The following is a 17,664-nucleotide window of genomic DNA, read 5'->3' as shown; positions in this document are numbered from 1 at the left end:
TCCTCACTGTTTCTGATGGAGAGGAAGGAGTTGCTAGGGAAGGGGGTCATCTGGGCTAGATGATGCTGTTGAAGATTGTGGCGATGGTTGAGTGGGTTTAGCTCTTACGTTGCTAGATGTTGATGGCTGGCCCTCCTTAAGAGTGTCCTTTTTCCTCAAAAGAAATCCAGCGTTGTCTGTTTAGCCATTATTATCATCCCTTGCTAGAATATATGAACTGCATTATGTGTTGGGGTCATCTTAATCAAATTTAGCAAGAGAAAGGTCAGTTTAGTGAAATGCTTCAGCTAACCTCTTGCTAGTGAGAGAATGCACTTGCTCAACTTGCCTGTCTTCTGCTCTCATCCTCCTAGCATTCCTTCTCCAACCGAAGAAAGTCTTCCTTCATGAGCTCTTTCTCATGTGATTGTAGCAACTCCTCCACATCACCCTCCTCAGCCTCAATAAAGCAAATTTTTTTTGCAATTTTCATATAAGCACACATTTTTGATATGTTGGTGTCAACATTGGAACCTTGGAATCCATGAACAAAGTGAGGGCAAATCTAGTGCCACACTTTGTTCAAACAAACCGTGATTTCCATCCATATGGATGCCTTGCCAGTGATCATGATGGCATCCCTGATGGTAAAGGACTTCCAAAATTCTTTCACAGTTATATGTCGTCGTCATGAGCACTGCAGATGTTCTCTATAAATAGGAGGCCTTGAAACTAGATATCACCCTCTGGTCCATTGGCTATATTAGAGATAGAGTGTTGGTTGGAAGAGAGACAACTTTGGTGATCTCATTACTGTCCTGTATTGAAGGTGGATGGCTAGTAGTATTAATAATACTGAATCTTAAATTCTTATTTGCATAGTACTCCTTCAGCTGTACACAGAGCTTTGTAGCAAAGTAATCCTTGAAGACTTTGCCTCTTATCCACCCCATTGGAATAAGATAATGATTGCCTATCTCAAATTTCTTCACAAAGAGTTTTGGGGTTTTCTAAACAATAGACCATTAATGGTTTAAGCTTGCAATCACCTTTGGCATTGCCCCTCCAAAGGATCGTGAGGTAATCCTTGGCAACTTTGAATCCTGATGCGGTCTTATCATGGAAAATGTATATCCTCAAAGGCTTTTGCTTCCAAGATAATCTGGTCTCATCCATATTAAGAATATTCTTAAGAGAATAACCACAATCCTCAGAGATGATGATGAGGGTTGCTGGGAAAGTTTTGGCTGTGATGATATCAGAAGTAGTAGCCTCAACAGTTAACTGTGGTGTTTCCTAAAATTTATGAACCAACCAGAACTTGCTCAAAATGTTTTTATTCTCCTTTTTCTGCTGCCAAGTCATCTTATATACTCCGAGCCTTTGCTCGTATCACAAGCATGCTGACAAGACCATATTCATGAGTCTTGTGCTTGATCCCCATGCTCATCCTTTGATCCATTCTTGGCACCCGTCTTGAACTTTTTTTCACCTTCACAAATAGTCTGTAAAGTAGATTTGGTGAGTCCAAGTGCAAGTTTGATATCAGCGGTATGTTCATATCTCTCATAATGTTTGAGCATATCTGTCTTAATCTCATTGGTGATGGCCTTAGGCTTCATAACACTGTTGCTACCTAGAGAGCTTAAAAGATGCTTTGGGGGCATGATGCAAGGGGCATAACAAATGCAGTGTACAGTATACTGCAGCACTAGATCCTGTAGCACTCCTTCACTATAGACTGTGTCTACGTACTGATGACTGCAAGGTGAGAGACTGCATGCCCACACCACATATATGTATGTTTCTTGTACGGTGCTGGCAATGCCACATTGCTGTGCTGCCAGCACAGTGGTAATTGCATTATTCCAAACATACACCACGTAAAAAACGTGTAAATGGACCATATACGTTATTCTGAATATTGCATAAATCAAACATGGGTGTATCAAGAGGTCCTTTCTATCAAACAGACCCATTTTTGCCTCTAAAGACAGTGACACTTCTTTTCCTCATAATGCTCATTGTGCCCTGTTCCTTTTCCCCATCCTAACCCACCCTACAGCTCGCTGCAGTTCCCTCGGTCCCATTCACTGCCAAATCCACTCCTTGGTATCGAAAGCACTTTCTTGAGATAATCTTCATTTAAATTTACATTCCAAATAATGTATCTCTTTTTACAGCTAAACCTAGTAACCTTGCTGCTTCTTACATTTATATATAACTTTCATACACATTCCCAAACTCGGACATCAGCTTCTGCTGTTTATTTGCATCTGCTGCTTGCACCATGTAATCAGCAGACAACTGACTTTTCCTCCAGGCACCCCCCACCCTAACAGACTGCATAGCAGCTCCTTTTTCCAAGACCCATGCATTTATCTCTTCAATACTTCGTCCATAAACTGGATAAAAGCCATGGTGACATCACACACCCCAGCCACAAGCTTGTCTTCACCTGGAACCACCCTCCCTCCCTCTTCAACAACTCAAACACCATACTTTCAAAAGCTTCTCGCTGTTTTTGATAGCTTTCTTCCCACACCATATACCAATAAGACCCTCCACAAAGTATATCTATTAACCCTGTCATATGCTTTCTCCATACCCATAAATGCCACTTACAGATCTTTCTGTTTCCCTCCAGTATTTCTCGCACATAATCTTCAAAACAAACGCCTGATCCTCACATCCTATACTGCCTGAAACCACGTTGTCCTCCCCAAATACTGTGTGTGTGTGTGTGCGTCACCACCCTCTTATTCACTACTTGTCCATACTACTTAACAGGTATGCTCAACAAACTTGTACCACCACCCTCTTATTCACTACTTGTCCATACTACTTAACAGGTATGCTCAACAAACTTGTACCTCAGTAATTTGAATGCTCATCTTTGTTCCCCTTAATTTTGTGCGTCCCATCAATCCTCAGGCACCTCACCATGATCCAAACATACGTTGAAAATCCAAACTAACCAGTCAGCAACATAGTTACTCCCTTTCTTAAGAAATTCAACTTTAGTACCATCCACCTCAGCCACCTTGCCACATTCAGTTTTAAACAAGAATCTTATAACCTCTTTGCTTTTCACTTTGCATACCTCCCTGATCCAAACACTACATCTACCACTTTCTCATCAAGCACATTCGACATGCCTTCAAAGTACTTGTTCTATCTCCTCTTGACCTCATCTCTGCCTGTTACCACTTCCCCATTTGCCCCTTTCATTTATGTATTACATTGCAATTTTTTTTCTTGCAGTATTAATTTCCATGCAAAAGTTATCTTATTCATTCTGAAGTTTGCCAATACTTGCTCACCTCAACTCTTAGTTGCCTATTTCTAGTCCCTGATACTACTTCTTGACCTCCCTCTTCTTTCCCTATACATCTCCCAGTAACTTGCACTCCTTTCCAATAAGTGCTGCCCATACACCTCCCTTCTCTCTTTCACTTGCAACTTGACTTTGTCATTCCAGCACTTTCTACCCTTTCTCAGATGCCCTCCTCCCACCTTCTACATGCCTTACACTTCTTTCGCATATTCCAGCACTACTTCACTAAATTCCTCCCATTCAATCACTCCACTAGCTTCATTCTACACTGTCTCTCAAGGTATCGCTTTACTCAAGCTTCTTTTCTAAGCTCTCATACTTTCACCACCCTCTTCTCACCCATATTATTCCTTTTCCCAGAGTTTCTTTTAAGTTTTTATCTTGGATTCCACCAGGAAATTACCAGACATCCCACAAGCTGCCCTCTCTGCACAGTCATATCCAAGAGCCTTTCTTTTGCACATCTGTCAATTAGTATGTAATTCATTGATCTACACTTACCATCTTTCATTCTCCATGTATATGTATGTATGTTCCTCTTTTTAAACCAGGTATTCTCAATCACCAGCTCTTTAACAGCGCACAGCTCCACAGTTTTTTGACCATTTACGTCACTGAAATACTTCATACTCTCCAATTATATCCTCATTTGCCAAAATACCCACTTTTGCATTCAAATGACCCATCACTAATACCCAATCTTTCACATTTAAATCACCCATTACTTATACCCAGTCTTCCCCATAAGAACTGCTGATGCTCACTCGGCTCTACCCAAAACGCTTGCCTAGGTTTAACCTTCTTGTGGCCAGGCGCATAAGCTCCAGTAATCACCATCTTTTCATACTCCAATTTCATTTTTAGCTGCATCATTTTGGGGCTCACTTCCTTACACTCTTTCACTCCTTCCCACAACTCTTTCAGCAGAAATACTTGCCCTTCCTTAGCTCTTATCCTCATGCTAACCCATAACCTCTAAGACATTCCCACACCATTCTTCCCTTTACCCTTACCCAGAACTAGAACATTCAGGTTTCTTTCCTCAAACATATTACCTATGTCCTTTCTTTTCATCTTGGGTACATCGAGATATAGTGACACCCCATCTTTGAGGAGGATACCGAGGAATTCAACCAGCAACAGACTGTTGGGTCTTTTCGAGGTTGTTTGTGATTGTGGAAGATATCAGAAACTCAAAGAATACTAGTATGGTAAAAGTTAGAAGGCACACACTTCAAAGAGAATATCATGAAAATTGTCATTTTGACTATGGAGGTGCAAATGAAACTATAGACTTGAAGTGAAATATTTATCGTTTATTCGTAAACGTAACTATGATGCTAGTTTTAACAACTCTACAAATCATTCCATATGTTAATCCTGTTTACGAAAAAGTACTTCGCCTCCTTCGAGGTAGATTATTTGCCCACAAGTTCGTATCCATTACTATGAGTAAAATCAGATGAATCAAGTCTTGGATAATTTGATAGATCAAGATTATCAAAGCCTATGATCATTCTGATGAATCAAGCCTTGGATAATTTGATAGATGAAGATTATCAAAGCCTATGATCATTCTGAATAATTGTTTTAGATCACCTCTTAATCTCTTTTCTAAGCTGAATAGATTCAAGTTATATAATTTCATATCCCAGGAATTTTTTTCTCAGTCTGGGAATCATTTATGTTGCTTGCCACTCTACTCTCTTAATTCTGTCTATCTCTTTTTTAAGTTGGATGACCAAACTTGAACACAATATTCAAGATGTGGATGAAATCGATGGATTGTAGAGTAAGGATGATTTCCTTGGACTTAGATTTGAAGGCTTTCCCTATGAAACCAAGAATTTTGTTCATGCTTTTCACTGCTTCTGTGCACTGCTTACTTGATTTTAGATCACCAGAAAGTATTACACCCGAGTCCTTTTCTTCATTTACCTTTTGGAGTTCAATAGACTTGATAATGCAGTTTGCCTTTTGTGTTTTCTACCAATATATAAAACTGCACCAGTTGATATTAGAATTCATTTGCCACTTATGAGCCCAGTTCATCTGTGCATCTTAAGTCAGTTTAAAGATGTAGACAATCAAGTTCATTTGTAGATTTCTTACCCAGCTGTATATCATCAGCAAATTTTGATATCTTGCAATGCAGCCTAGTATCAGTCATGTATATGAGAAAGAGAACTGGTCTTAAGACGGATTCTTGTGTGGCACCGCTCTACTTTTTACCTCGAACTGTTCTGAGGCTTGACCATTAATCACAACTCTTTGTTTACAGCCAAATAACCAGTATCCTATTTGCCTAAGTACAACCCTGTCAATACCCTGTGACTTAATTTTTGCGAGGAAACTTTGATACAGAACCTTATAGAAAGACTTGAGAGTCTAGATAGATAACATTGACTACTTTACTTTCATCCTGCATGTTGATCATGTCATAAAAGAAATCAAGCAGATTTGTCAATTGAGCAGTTTCATTGAAAACCATGCTGATAATCATTAAGTGGTGATCCTCTAAATGGTTTACAATTTTATTTTGAATGATGCTTTCCATAAGTTTTCCAGCTACAGATGTTAAACAAATAGAACAATGATTTCTAGGCAGTTACTTTTTACCTTTTTTGAATATTGGTGTTACATTAGCGAACTTCCATTCACCTGGAATTTTTCCTGTAGCAAGTGAACTATTGAAAAGGGCAGTAAGGGCTTGGCTACGTATCGCATTTTTTTCCTCTTTCATTTTTCTTTGATGAGACTTATCAGGGCCTACTGTTTTATTGTAATTTCATTTATTGCTGGAAGTATGTCTTTTGCTTTTGTCGCTTTATTGAAGAAGGTTCTCCTCGCGTTTCTGTGGAACTGGATTTGGGACATGGGTTGTCTTTCATCTTAAATACAGATACGAAAGTCATTTAAGAATTTTACCATGGCCTCATTGTCTTGAAACAAGTCAGTGTGTTCTGTAATTAATAGACCTATTTCTCTAGATAATGGCTCTCTTGCTTATAGCCTAACTTTAAAACTTCTTAGGGTTTCTTTTGCTATTTTAGACAATATATGCTTTGTCTTGTAACTCTCTTACTTTATCTGTGCAATTTACATATCTTACTCTGTCATGTTGAGTATTGGATTCTCCAGATTTCTTGTGTGCTTCTTTCATGACAAAGGCAATTTTTTGATTTGTTATTCCAGCAGCTTCTTTTGTTCCAACTTTTAGAACTTGAAATACAAAAGGGGAGGGTTTTCAGCCTCCAGCTCCTTCCCCTTGTGCTTTCTACAACATGCTAGGGAATACATGGGAAGTTTACTTTCTTCTCTATCCCCATTAACTCATTCGTGCTTAATACCATAATTTTATTTAATATACTTGATTGCCATTTCCCTTCATCAAGGTTGCACCAGGAAACAGACAAAGAACAACCCAACCACTCGTATACACATATTTTTTTGGCTCTGAGTGAAACGAAGCTCAAGGGTAAAGGGGAAGAGTGGTTTGGGAATGTTTTGGGAATAAAGTCAAGGGTTAGTGAGAGGACAAGAGCAAGGGAAGGAGTAGCACTACTCCTGAAACAGGAGTGGCAGGAGTATGTGATAGAGTGTAAGAAAGTAAACTCGAGATTGATATGGGTAAAACTGAAAGTCGATGTAGAGAGATGGGTGATTATTGGTGCATATGCACCTGGGCATGAGAAGAAAGATCATGAGAGGCAAGTGTTTTGGGAGCAGCTGAATGAGTGTGTTAGTAGTTTTGATGCACGAGACCGGATTATAGCGATGGGTAATTTGAATGCAAAGGTGAGTAATGTTGCAGTTCAGGGAATAATTGGTGTACATGGGGTGTTCAGTGTTGTAAATGGAAATGAAGAGCTTTTAGATTTATGTGCTGAAAGAGGACTTGTGATTGGGAATACCTGGTTTAAAAAGAGAGATATGAATAAGTATACGTATGTAATTGGGAGTGATGGCCAGAGTGTGTTATTGGATTACGTGTTAATTGATAGGCGCGTGAAAGAGAGACTTTTGGGTGTTAATGTGCTGAGAGGTGCAACTGCAGGGATGTCTGATCATTATCTTGTGAAGGTGAAGATTTGTAGAGGTTTTCAGAAAAGAAGAGAGAATGGTGGGGTGAAGAGAGTGGTGAGAGTAAGTGAGCTTGGGAAGGAGACTTGTGTTGTGTGAGGAAGTACCAGGAGAGACTGAGTACAGAATGGAAAAAGGTGAGAACAAAGGACATAAGGGGAGTGGGGGAGGAATAGGATGTATTTAGGGAAGCAGTGATGGCTTGTGCAAAAGATGCTTGTGGCATGAGAAGTGTGGGAGGTGGGCAGATTAGGAAGGGTAATGAGTGGTGCAATGAAGAAGTAAGATTATTATTGAAAGAGAAGGGAGAGGCATTTGGACGATTTTTGCAAGGAAATAATTCAAATGAGAGGGAGATGTATAAAAGAAAGAGGCAGGAGGTCAAGAGAAAGGTGCAAGAGGCAAAAAGGAGGGCAAATGAGAGTTGGGGTGAGAGAGTATCCTTTAATTTGAGGGAGAATAAAAAGATGTTTTGGAAGGAGGTAAATAAAGTGCATAAGAGAAGGGAACAAATGGGAACATCAGTGAAGGGGGCTAATGGGGAGGTGATAACAAGTAGTGGTGATGTGAGAAGGAGATGGAGTGATTATTTTGAAGGTTTGTTGAATGTGTTTGATGATAGAGTTGCAGATATAGGGTGTTTTGGTCGTGGTGGGGTGCAAAGTGAGAGGGTTAGGAAGAAGAATCTGGTAAATAGAGAAGAGTTAGTAAAAGCTTTGTGGAAGATGAAAGCCAGTGGGTTTGGATGGTATTGCAGTGGAATTTATTAAAAAAAAGTGGGTGACTGTGTTGTTGACTGGTTGGTAAGGTTATTTCATGTATGACTCATGGTGAGGTGCCTGAGGATTGGCAGAATAGTGCCATTGTTCAAAGGCAAAGGGGATAAGAGTGAGTGCTTAGATTGCAGAGGTATAAGTTTGTTGAGTGTTTCTGGGAAATTATATGGGAGGGTATTGATTGAGAGGGTGAAGGCATGTACAGAGCATCAGATTGGGGAAGAGCAGTGTGGTTTCAGAAGTGGTAGAGGATGTGTGGATCAGATGTTTGCTTTGAAAAATGTATGTGAGAAATACTTAGAAAAGCAAATGTATTTGTATGTAGCATCTAAGGATCTGGAGAAGGCATATGATAAGAGTTGATAGAGATGCTCTATGGAAGGTATTAAGAATATATGGTTTAGGAGGTAAGTTGTTAGAAGCAGTGAAATGTTTTTATCGAGGATGTAAAGCATGTGTACATGTAGGAAGAGAGGAAAGTGATTGGTTCTCAGGGAATGTTGGTTTGCGGCAGGGATGCATGATGTCTCCATGGTTTGTTTAATTTGTTTATGGATGGGTTTGTTAGGGAGGTGAATACAAGAGTTTTGGAAAGAGGGGCAAGTGTGTAGTCTGTTGTGGATGAGAGAGCTGCATGGGAAGTGAGTCAGTTGTTCTTCGCTGATGATACAGCACTGGTGGCTGATTCGGGTGAGAAACTGCAGAAGCTGGTGACTGAGTTTGGTAAAGTGTGTGAAAGAAGAAAGCTGAGAGTAAATGTGAATAAGAGCAAAGTTATTAGGTACAGTAGGGTTAAGGGACAAGTCTATTGGGAGGTAAGTTTGAATGGAGAAAACCTGGAGGAAGTGAAGTGTTTTAGATATCTGGGAGTGGATTTGCTAGTGTATGGAACCATGGAAGCTGAAGTGAATCATAGGATGGGGGAGGTGGCAAAAGTTCTGGGAGCGTTGAAAAATGTGTGGAAGTCGAGAATGTTATCTTGGAAAGCAAAAATGGGTTTGTTTGAAGGAATAGTGGTTCAACGATATTTTTTGGTTGCGAGGTGTGGGCTATAGATAGAGCTGTGCGAAGGAGGGTGGATGTGCTGGAAATGAGATGTTGGAGGACAATATGTGGTGTGAGGTGGTTTGATTGAGTAAGTAATGGAAGGGTAAGAGAGATGTGTGGCAATAAAGAGTGTGGTTGAGAGAGCAAAGAGGGTGTTTTGAAATGGTTTGGTCACATGGAGAGAATGAGTGAGGAAAGATTGACAAAGAAGACATATGTGTCAGAGGTGGAGGGAATGAGGAGAGGTGGGAGACCAAATTGGAGGTGGAAAGATGGAGTGAAAAAGATTTTGAGTGATCGGAGCCTGAACATACAGGAGGGTGAAAGGCTTGCAAGGAATAGAGTGAATTGGAAGGATGTGGTATACTGGGGTCAACGTGCTGTCAATGGATTGAACCAGGGCATGTGAAGCGTCTGGGTAAACCATGGAAAGTTTTTTGGGGCCTGGATGTGGAAAGGGAGCTGTGGTTTCGGTGCATTATACATGACAGCTAGAGACTGAGTGTGAACAAATGTGGCCTTTGTTGTCTTTTCCTAGCACTACCTCGCGCACATCACATGCGGGGGGAAGGGGTGTTCATTTCATGTGTGGCGGGGTGGCGACAGGAATGAATAAGGGAAGACTGTATGAATTATGTACGTGTGTATATATGTATGTGTTTGTGTGTGTATATATATGTATACGTTGAGATGTATAGGTATGTATATGTGAGTGTATGGATGCGTATGTATATACATGTGTATGTGGGTGGGTGGGGCCATTCTTTCATCTGTTTCCTTGCGCTACCTCGCTAACACGGGAGACAGCGACAAAGTATAATGAATATAAATAAATAAGTACTTTGTCGCTGTCTCCCGTGTTAGCGAGGTAGCGCAAGGAAACAGACGAAAGAATGGCCCAACCCACCCACATACACATGTATATACATACGCGTCCACACACTCACATATACATACCTATACATTTCAATGTATACATACATATCCATACACAGACATATACATATATACCCCTGTACATATTCATTCTTGCTGCCTTCATCCATTTCTGTTGCCACCCCACCACACCTGAAATAGCACCCCTCTCCCCCATACGCATGTGAGGTAGTGCTAGGAAAAGACAACAATGGGCACATTTATTCACATTCAGTCTCTAGCTGTCATGTGTAATGCACCAAAACCACAGCTTCAATTCACATCCAGGTCCCACAAAACTTTCCATGGTTTACCCCAGACGCTTCACGTGCCCTGGTTCAATCCATATGCACATATGTATGCATAAACACCCATGTACGCACATATACATTTTCATACATATCAACGTATATGCATATACATGCGCATACACAGACACATACATGTGTAAATATTCATACTTGTCTTCATCCATTTTTGGCACTATCCTGCCCCACAGGAAACGGCATCGCTACCTCCTGCTTCAGGGAGGGAGTACCAGAAAAACAGACAAAAAAGGCTGCATTCTTTCACACTCATTCTCTAGCTGTCATGTGTAATGCATTGAAACCAGACCTTCCTATCCACATCCAAGCCCCACAGACCTTTCCATGGTTTACCCCAAATGTTTCACATGCCCAGGTTCAATCCATTAGCAGCACGTCGACCCCAGTATGCCACATTGTTCCAGTTCATTATTCCTTGCATGCCACTCACCCTCCTGTATGTTCAGGCCCTGATTGCTCAAAATCTTTTTCACTCCATCCCTCCACCTCCAATTTAGTCTCCTGCTTCTCCTTGTTCCCTCCACCTCTGACACATATATCCTCTTTGTCAATCTTTCCTCACTCATTCCATATGTCCAAACCATTTCAACACACCCTCTTATGATATCTCAACCTCACTTTTTTCACACATATTGTCCTCGGACATCTCATTTTCAACACATCCACCCTCCTCCGTACAACCCATGCCTCGCAACTATATGATATTGTTGGAACTACTATTCCTTCAAACATAACATTCTCTCCTTGCAAACATTCTTCAGTGCTCCCAGAACCTTTGCCCCCTCCCCCACCCTGTGACTTGCTTTTGTTTCCATGGTTCCAGTCACTGCCAAGACCACTCCCAGATATCTAAAACACTTCACTTCCTCCAATTTTTCTCCATTCAAACTTGCATCCCAATTAACTTGTTCCTCAACCCTGCTGAACCTAATGACTTTGCTCTTATTCACATTTACTCTCAACTTTCTCCTTTCACACAGTTTTCCAAACTCAGTCACCAACCTCTGCAGTTTCTCATTCAAATCAACCACTAGACCTATATCATCAACAAACAGCCACTGACTCTCTTCCCAGGCCCTCACATCCCAAACAGACTGTATACTCACCCCTCTTTCTAAAACTCTTGCATTTATCCCCCAAACCACCACATCCATAAACAAATCATACAACCATGGAGACATCACACTCCCCAGCCACAGACTGACCTTCGTTGGGAGCCAGTCACTCTCCTTACTTCCTGCTTGTACACATGCCTTACATCCTTGATAGAAATTTTTCACTTTTTCAAGCGCTTACTTCTCAGCAATAGACCATCCACAAAGCATCTCTGTCAACTCTATCATATGAATTCTCCAGATCCTTAGATGCCACCTACAAATTCATCTGTTTATCAAAATATTTCTTGTGCACATTCTTCAAGGCAAACATCTGATGCTCTGTACATGCCTTCACCATCTCAGTCAATACCCTCCCATAAGATTTACCAGGAATACTCGACAAACTTATGTCACTGTAGTTTGAACATTTGCCTATATCCCCTTTGCCTTTGTACAGTGGCACTATACATGCTTTTAGCCAGTCCTAAGGTACTTCACCATGATCCATACATACACTTAATATCCTTACCAACACAAGTCACCCCTTTCTTAATGGATTCAACTGCAATACCACCCAAACATGCCGCCTTGCCAGATTTCATCATCTTCAAGGCTTTCACCACTTCCTCTCTGTTCTCCAAACTGCTCTTCCTAACCCTCTCTTTTCACACACCACCCCAACCAAAATACCCCACATCTGCCACTCTATCATCAAACCCATTCAACAGACCTTCAAAATACTCACTCCATCTCCTCACCTCATCACTATCTGTTATCACTTCCCCCTTGCCCCCTTCACCGAATTTCCCTTTTGTTCTCTTATCTTTTTCACATTATTTATCTCCTTTCAAAGCATCTTTTTATTCTCCCTAAAGTTTAATGATACTATCTCACCCCATATTGCATTTCCCCTCTTTTTCAACCCTTGCACCTTCTTGACCTCTTGCCACTTTCCTCTATATATCTCCCAGTCATTGGCACTGCTCCCTTGTGAGTGTCATCCAAACACCTCTCTTTTCTCTTTCACTAAGAACTTTACTTCTTCATCCCACTACTTGCTACCCTTTCTAATCTGCCCACTGCCTTCCTTTCTCATGCCACTTGCATCTTTTGCAGATGCCATCACTGCTTCCTTAATACATCCCATTCCTCACTCACTCCCCTTATGTTATTTGCTCTCACCTTTTGCCATTCTACACTCAATCTCTCCTGGTATTTCCTCACACAAGTCTCCTCTCCAAGCTCACTTTCTCATACCATTCTTTTCTCACCAACATTCTCTCGTTTCTTGAAAACTTCGTCAAATCTTCACCTTTTCCCCCAAAAGATAGTGATCAAGCATCCCTCTAGCTGCCTCTCAAAGCACAGTAACATCCAAAAGTCTCTCTTTTACATGCCTATCAATTAACACGTAATTCAATAATGCCCTTTGACCATCTCTCCTACTTCATATTTTACTTATGTATATCTCTCTTTTTAGATCAGGTATTCCCAATCACCAATCTTTTACCAGTGCGAAAATCCAAAAGCTCTTCATCATTTCCATTCACAAACAGAAATACCCCATGCACACCAATTATTCCAACTGCCACATTACTCACCATGGCATTTAAATCACCCATCACTAATATCCGGTCTCATGCACCAGAGCTGCTGACATTCATGAATCAAGCAAAGTCAGAGACCATCTTAGATGCAACCATTGATAAGGTAGTGCAGAAATACAAAGATGTGTTTGGTGGATTGGGATGACTAGAGGGTGAATTGCATCTAGAGGTTGATTAAAAAATTAGACCATTGTCTCATCCACCCTGTAAAGTGCCTGTTGCTCTGAGAGTTGGATTAAAATGTGAATTGGAGGACATAGAAAAGGAAGGTGTAATCATCAGAGAAAGTAGTACCACAGATTAGGTTAACAGTATGGTTATTGTGGATAAAGGAAGTGAATTAAGAATATGCCTAGATCCATGAGATTTATCCACTACCTACAATTGAGGAAATATCCAGGTTAGCAGATGCTTAGGTGTTTTCTGCATTAGATGCCATTAAGGGGTTTTGGCAAATATAACTAGATGAAGAGTTTTCCAAATTGCTTGTATTTAACACTTGTTTTGGTAGATACAGATATTTATGTCTTTCCTTTAGGATGAGTCCAGCTTCAGAAATCTACCAGAGGTACATGCATGAATTGTTTGAGGATCGTGATGGAGTTGAAATTATAATGGATGACATTAGTTGAAGAGATGACAGGAAAGAAATTTAGAGTTGAACTGTGCAAAACTTAAAACTGAGCAGGTAGAACATATTGGCGATGTATTAACAGCGGAAGGTAGATACTACAAGTAATTTTTCAACTCCTAAGGATAAGCGAAAGTTGCTTTCCTAGGAATGATAAACTACTTGGGAAAGTTTGTTCCCAATATGTCTGAAATAGGAGAACATCTGAGAAGGTTACTGGAGAAAAACATGTGAATTTAAATGGGATGAACCACAGGAGAAATGCTTTCTGAAACTAGAAAATTGTTTGTGAAGCACCAGTTTTGAGGTATTATGATGTATCTAAGCCTGTAACCTTGACTGTTGATGCCTCAGGGTATGTTGTGAGTTTATATTCTTCAGGAAGCTCACCCTGTTACCTATGCTGTCAAGTCCCTTACTAAAACTCAAGGAAAGTATGCTCAAATTGAAAAGTTGTTGGCCATTGTTTTTGGAGCTGAGAATTTTCATTATCTGCATGGGATAAGTAAAGTAGTTGCAGAGACTGATCATAAACCCTTAGAGAGTATTTTTAAGAAGTCCTTGTCATCTGCTCTTCGAAGATTACAGAGAATGCTTCTCAGACTCCAGAAATATTCTTTAGAGGTACATTATAAGAAAGGGAAGGACATGCATGTAGCAGATACTCTGAGTAGTCAGCTGGGCTGAAGAAGTGCAAAATGATCTAGAAGGTTCAGGTAAATCTAGTAACTCATGAACAGCTAGACACTATAGGTATAAGCTTGAAGGTTCTTAAAGTTTGGACTAAGGAAGATAATGTATTGCAGATGCTTAAAGAATTTGCATTAGAGGGATGGCCTGATTGTAAGAGAGAGAGACTCCAGTAGAAATCCATGCCATTTGGAATTATAGAGATAAATTATGTAGATGGAATGCTCCATAGAATGAACAGAATTATAGTGCCTAAGGAACTAAATAACGTCCTCAAACTTGTTCATAAATCTTGTCAAGGTATAGAAAAGTCTGTAAGGAGAGCAAGAGATCTTGTGTACTGGCCTGGAATGGGGAATGCACTTAAGGACATGATTAGTGCTTGTGACACCTGTAATGCTTATAGTAACCACCAAGCAAGGAGACCATTGATGCCTCATGAAGTCCATAAACTCCCTTGGCAAAATCTTGGAGCTGATTTGTTTGAGATGAAAGGGAAGAGGTACCTGTTGCTTGTTGAATATTACAGCAAATATATTGAGTTTGACTTGTTAGAAAATACTAATTCTAGGACTGTTGTGAAATACTGTATCATTTTGCTAGGCATGGAATACCTCAAGACTATACACAATTCACAGCTTTAGAATTTAACAAATTCTGTAACTCATATGGAATAGACCACATGACTTCATCCCCCTATTATCCAAAAAGTAATGGTCTGGCAAAAAAAAAAAGTGTACAGACAGTAAAGAAGCTGATGAAGAAGGCAGCCAAAGAGGGCAAGGATCCTTCTCTAAATGTGCTGGATTATAGAAATACTACTGTTGTGGAGACAGCCAGCCCCAGTCAGTTACTGTTTGGGAGGAGAACATGAACCACACTCCCACTTCTGCAGCCCTGTTACGACCAGAGACACAAGACCCACTGTCTGTCAGACACCTACTTCAAGACTCACAAGATAGGCAGAAACTTTGATAAAGGCTCTAAGCTATTGCCTGAACTGGAAGAGGGAAATGTGGTTAGGATCAATGGTGACATAAGCAAAGACTTAAAAAAGGGTATAGTGGTTGCTCCTATATCATATTTGGTTCAGAATAGTGATGGTCAGATTTACAGGAGAAATAGGCAGCAACCACATAAGACAGCAGAAAGCCCAAATTCTTTAAAACATGCCAGTGGTTATGATGAACTAACTGATGTATGTGCTGTGACACCAGGAATCAACAGTAGACGAGCTGAATTGGAAGAAATGACAAGTGCAGTGGACACAAATGGGGAATGTACACCAAAGAGGAGTAAGCATGATTCCAGTGAGGCTAGAACATCTAAAGGTAGACTAGTACAACCCCCTAAGAGGTTAGTTATATAGATTTATGATGTAAAGAAACCTTTTTACATTGCATATTTATGAGTAATGTAGTGCAGTTTGTTTGGTGTTGTTTTGTTATGGGGAAAGATTTGATGATAATTATTTCAGTTCATAAAGACTTGTCATGATGCATGGGATTAAGGTGTGATTATGTTTTTCTTGGAATAATAACAGTTGCTTGGCACCACTTATGGAAATGATGATTCTCTCAATCCCTCTGCCTTCTTCACCTTCAAACTACATTGACATGGCACATATTACATACAGTATTATGTTACTGCAAAATCTATGCTTGGCTGTATACCTTCTTCCTGATATATGTATTGTTTATTCATATTGATTTCTTTCCTTTGACAGGGGCTAATACAGAGGCTACTCCAGAGGAAGATATTAGTGACCTTCCTTTATACGATGAAAATCTTTCTTCTCCATGGAAAAAAATAACTAAGAAGTCTTCATCAGTACCCAGGGAAAGGATGGAAGAGTTTAAAAAAGCATCAGTGGCTCCTAAGAAAGATGTTGATCCAAATTTCTCAACACCACCAGTCTTTGCAGGGGAAGATGTTAACTCAGATGGACAGCAGTTGTCTGTTTCTGAATTAAAAGATCATGAGAATAATGAGGAATGTAATGAAGAGACCATAGCATATCTAAATCACTTGCCAGCCCCACAGCCTTCTATATCTGTCAGTGAGCAAAGTGCCACATCTAATGATGCTTCTAGTTTCTCATCAGATCATTCTTCCACAGCAAGAGAGACAACTTCAACCATCTCAGTTTCTTCTGAGTCACCCAGCGGACCCAAAGAAAATTCAATTCAGGAGGAAGATGCTTCCAAGCCAGACTCTGTAAATTCTGAGAATGAAGGTAGACTCAGTCCAGGAGTATTATTAGTACTTATATTGTTAGTGACTTTCATAATTACAGTAGTTGTTGGGTTTTTGAAGATGTCTGGTTTTGAGGGGATTCCAAGAGACAAGATGGATTCTGCAGCTCAGCATGGTGAGGATATTTTTCATTAACTGAAAGATTAAGCAGCAAGTTTGTATTTGAGAGACATTGTCACTTGTTTTGAAAATATTTTATGTTGAACTTTTTAGTTTATTTCAAGAATTAGAAAAGGTTAAGGGTCATACATGAAACCATCCTATTCTGGCAGCCAACTTTCAGTTTTTTTACTTACCCCATTTTGCTAGGTATTTTATTATTCTTTGCTCATCCACGGAATGTTTGATGATATATAGGTGGGTATAGAGCTCTTACCTAGGGGATGAATAAGAAAAGTGGAAAAATACATGGTTGCCAAAGAATCATAAAGATGAATATAAGCATGATTAAGATGTCATTTTATATGTTCTCAGACGAGGAATCATGTGGTAACATTGTGCAAAAAATAAAGAATAAAAAGTTTTTGTTGTGTATGTACAAAATGGGGCAGTCTCCAAATCAAAAAGTTAATTCTTTTTAAGTTAATAAAAATGTAGTTGGTGTACCTGGTATTTTTTCCCCCCATAGTGGACCAAACAATGATTCTGATTGCCTTTTGGTATTCATTGACTATATTCATCCTTTCTTAGTCATCTGACTGTTTAACTCTTGAACCCTTCAAATGAAGTAATAGAAGCACTCATTGTGAAGATTGAAAACCCAAACTTAGTTATTCCATCAATGTATACACCACCTAATGCAAAGCCTTATGGATTTATGGGCAAAGCACTCATTGTCAGGATTGAAAACCCAAACCTGGTCATTCCATCAATGTATATACCACATGATGCAAAACCTTGTTGATTTATGGTAAAAATAA

The 17,664-nt window shown here is 39.9% G+C and overlaps 1 protein-coding gene across 10 annotated transcripts in view; it reads left to right on the top strand.

Moving 5' to 3' along the window:
• Positions 1-17,347, top strand: part of LOC139755954 (uncharacterized) — a 209,941-nt gene extending 192,594 nt beyond the window's left edge. For all 10 annotated transcript variants that reach the window (XM_071674764.1, XM_071674767.1, XM_071674770.1 and 7 more), the window contains exon 5: positions 16,215-17,347. In XM_071674764.1, the coding sequence (XP_071530865.1) occupies positions 16,215-16,879 (665 nt within the window). In that variant the 3' untranslated portion in view covers positions 16,880-17,347. The remainder of the gene's footprint in view (positions 1-16,214) is intronic.
• Positions 17,348-17,664: the final 317 nt, after the last annotated feature.

Source organism: Panulirus ornatus, chromosome 20 (genome assembly GCF_036320965.1).
Source record: "Panulirus ornatus isolate Po-2019 chromosome 20, ASM3632096v1, whole genome shotgun sequence".
In the NCBI taxonomy this organism is placed as follows: domain Eukaryota; kingdom Metazoa; phylum Arthropoda; class Malacostraca; order Decapoda; family Palinuridae; genus Panulirus; species Panulirus ornatus.
Note: the sequence above shows the minus strand (reverse complement) of the source record. Positions and strands in the feature narration are given on the sequence as shown.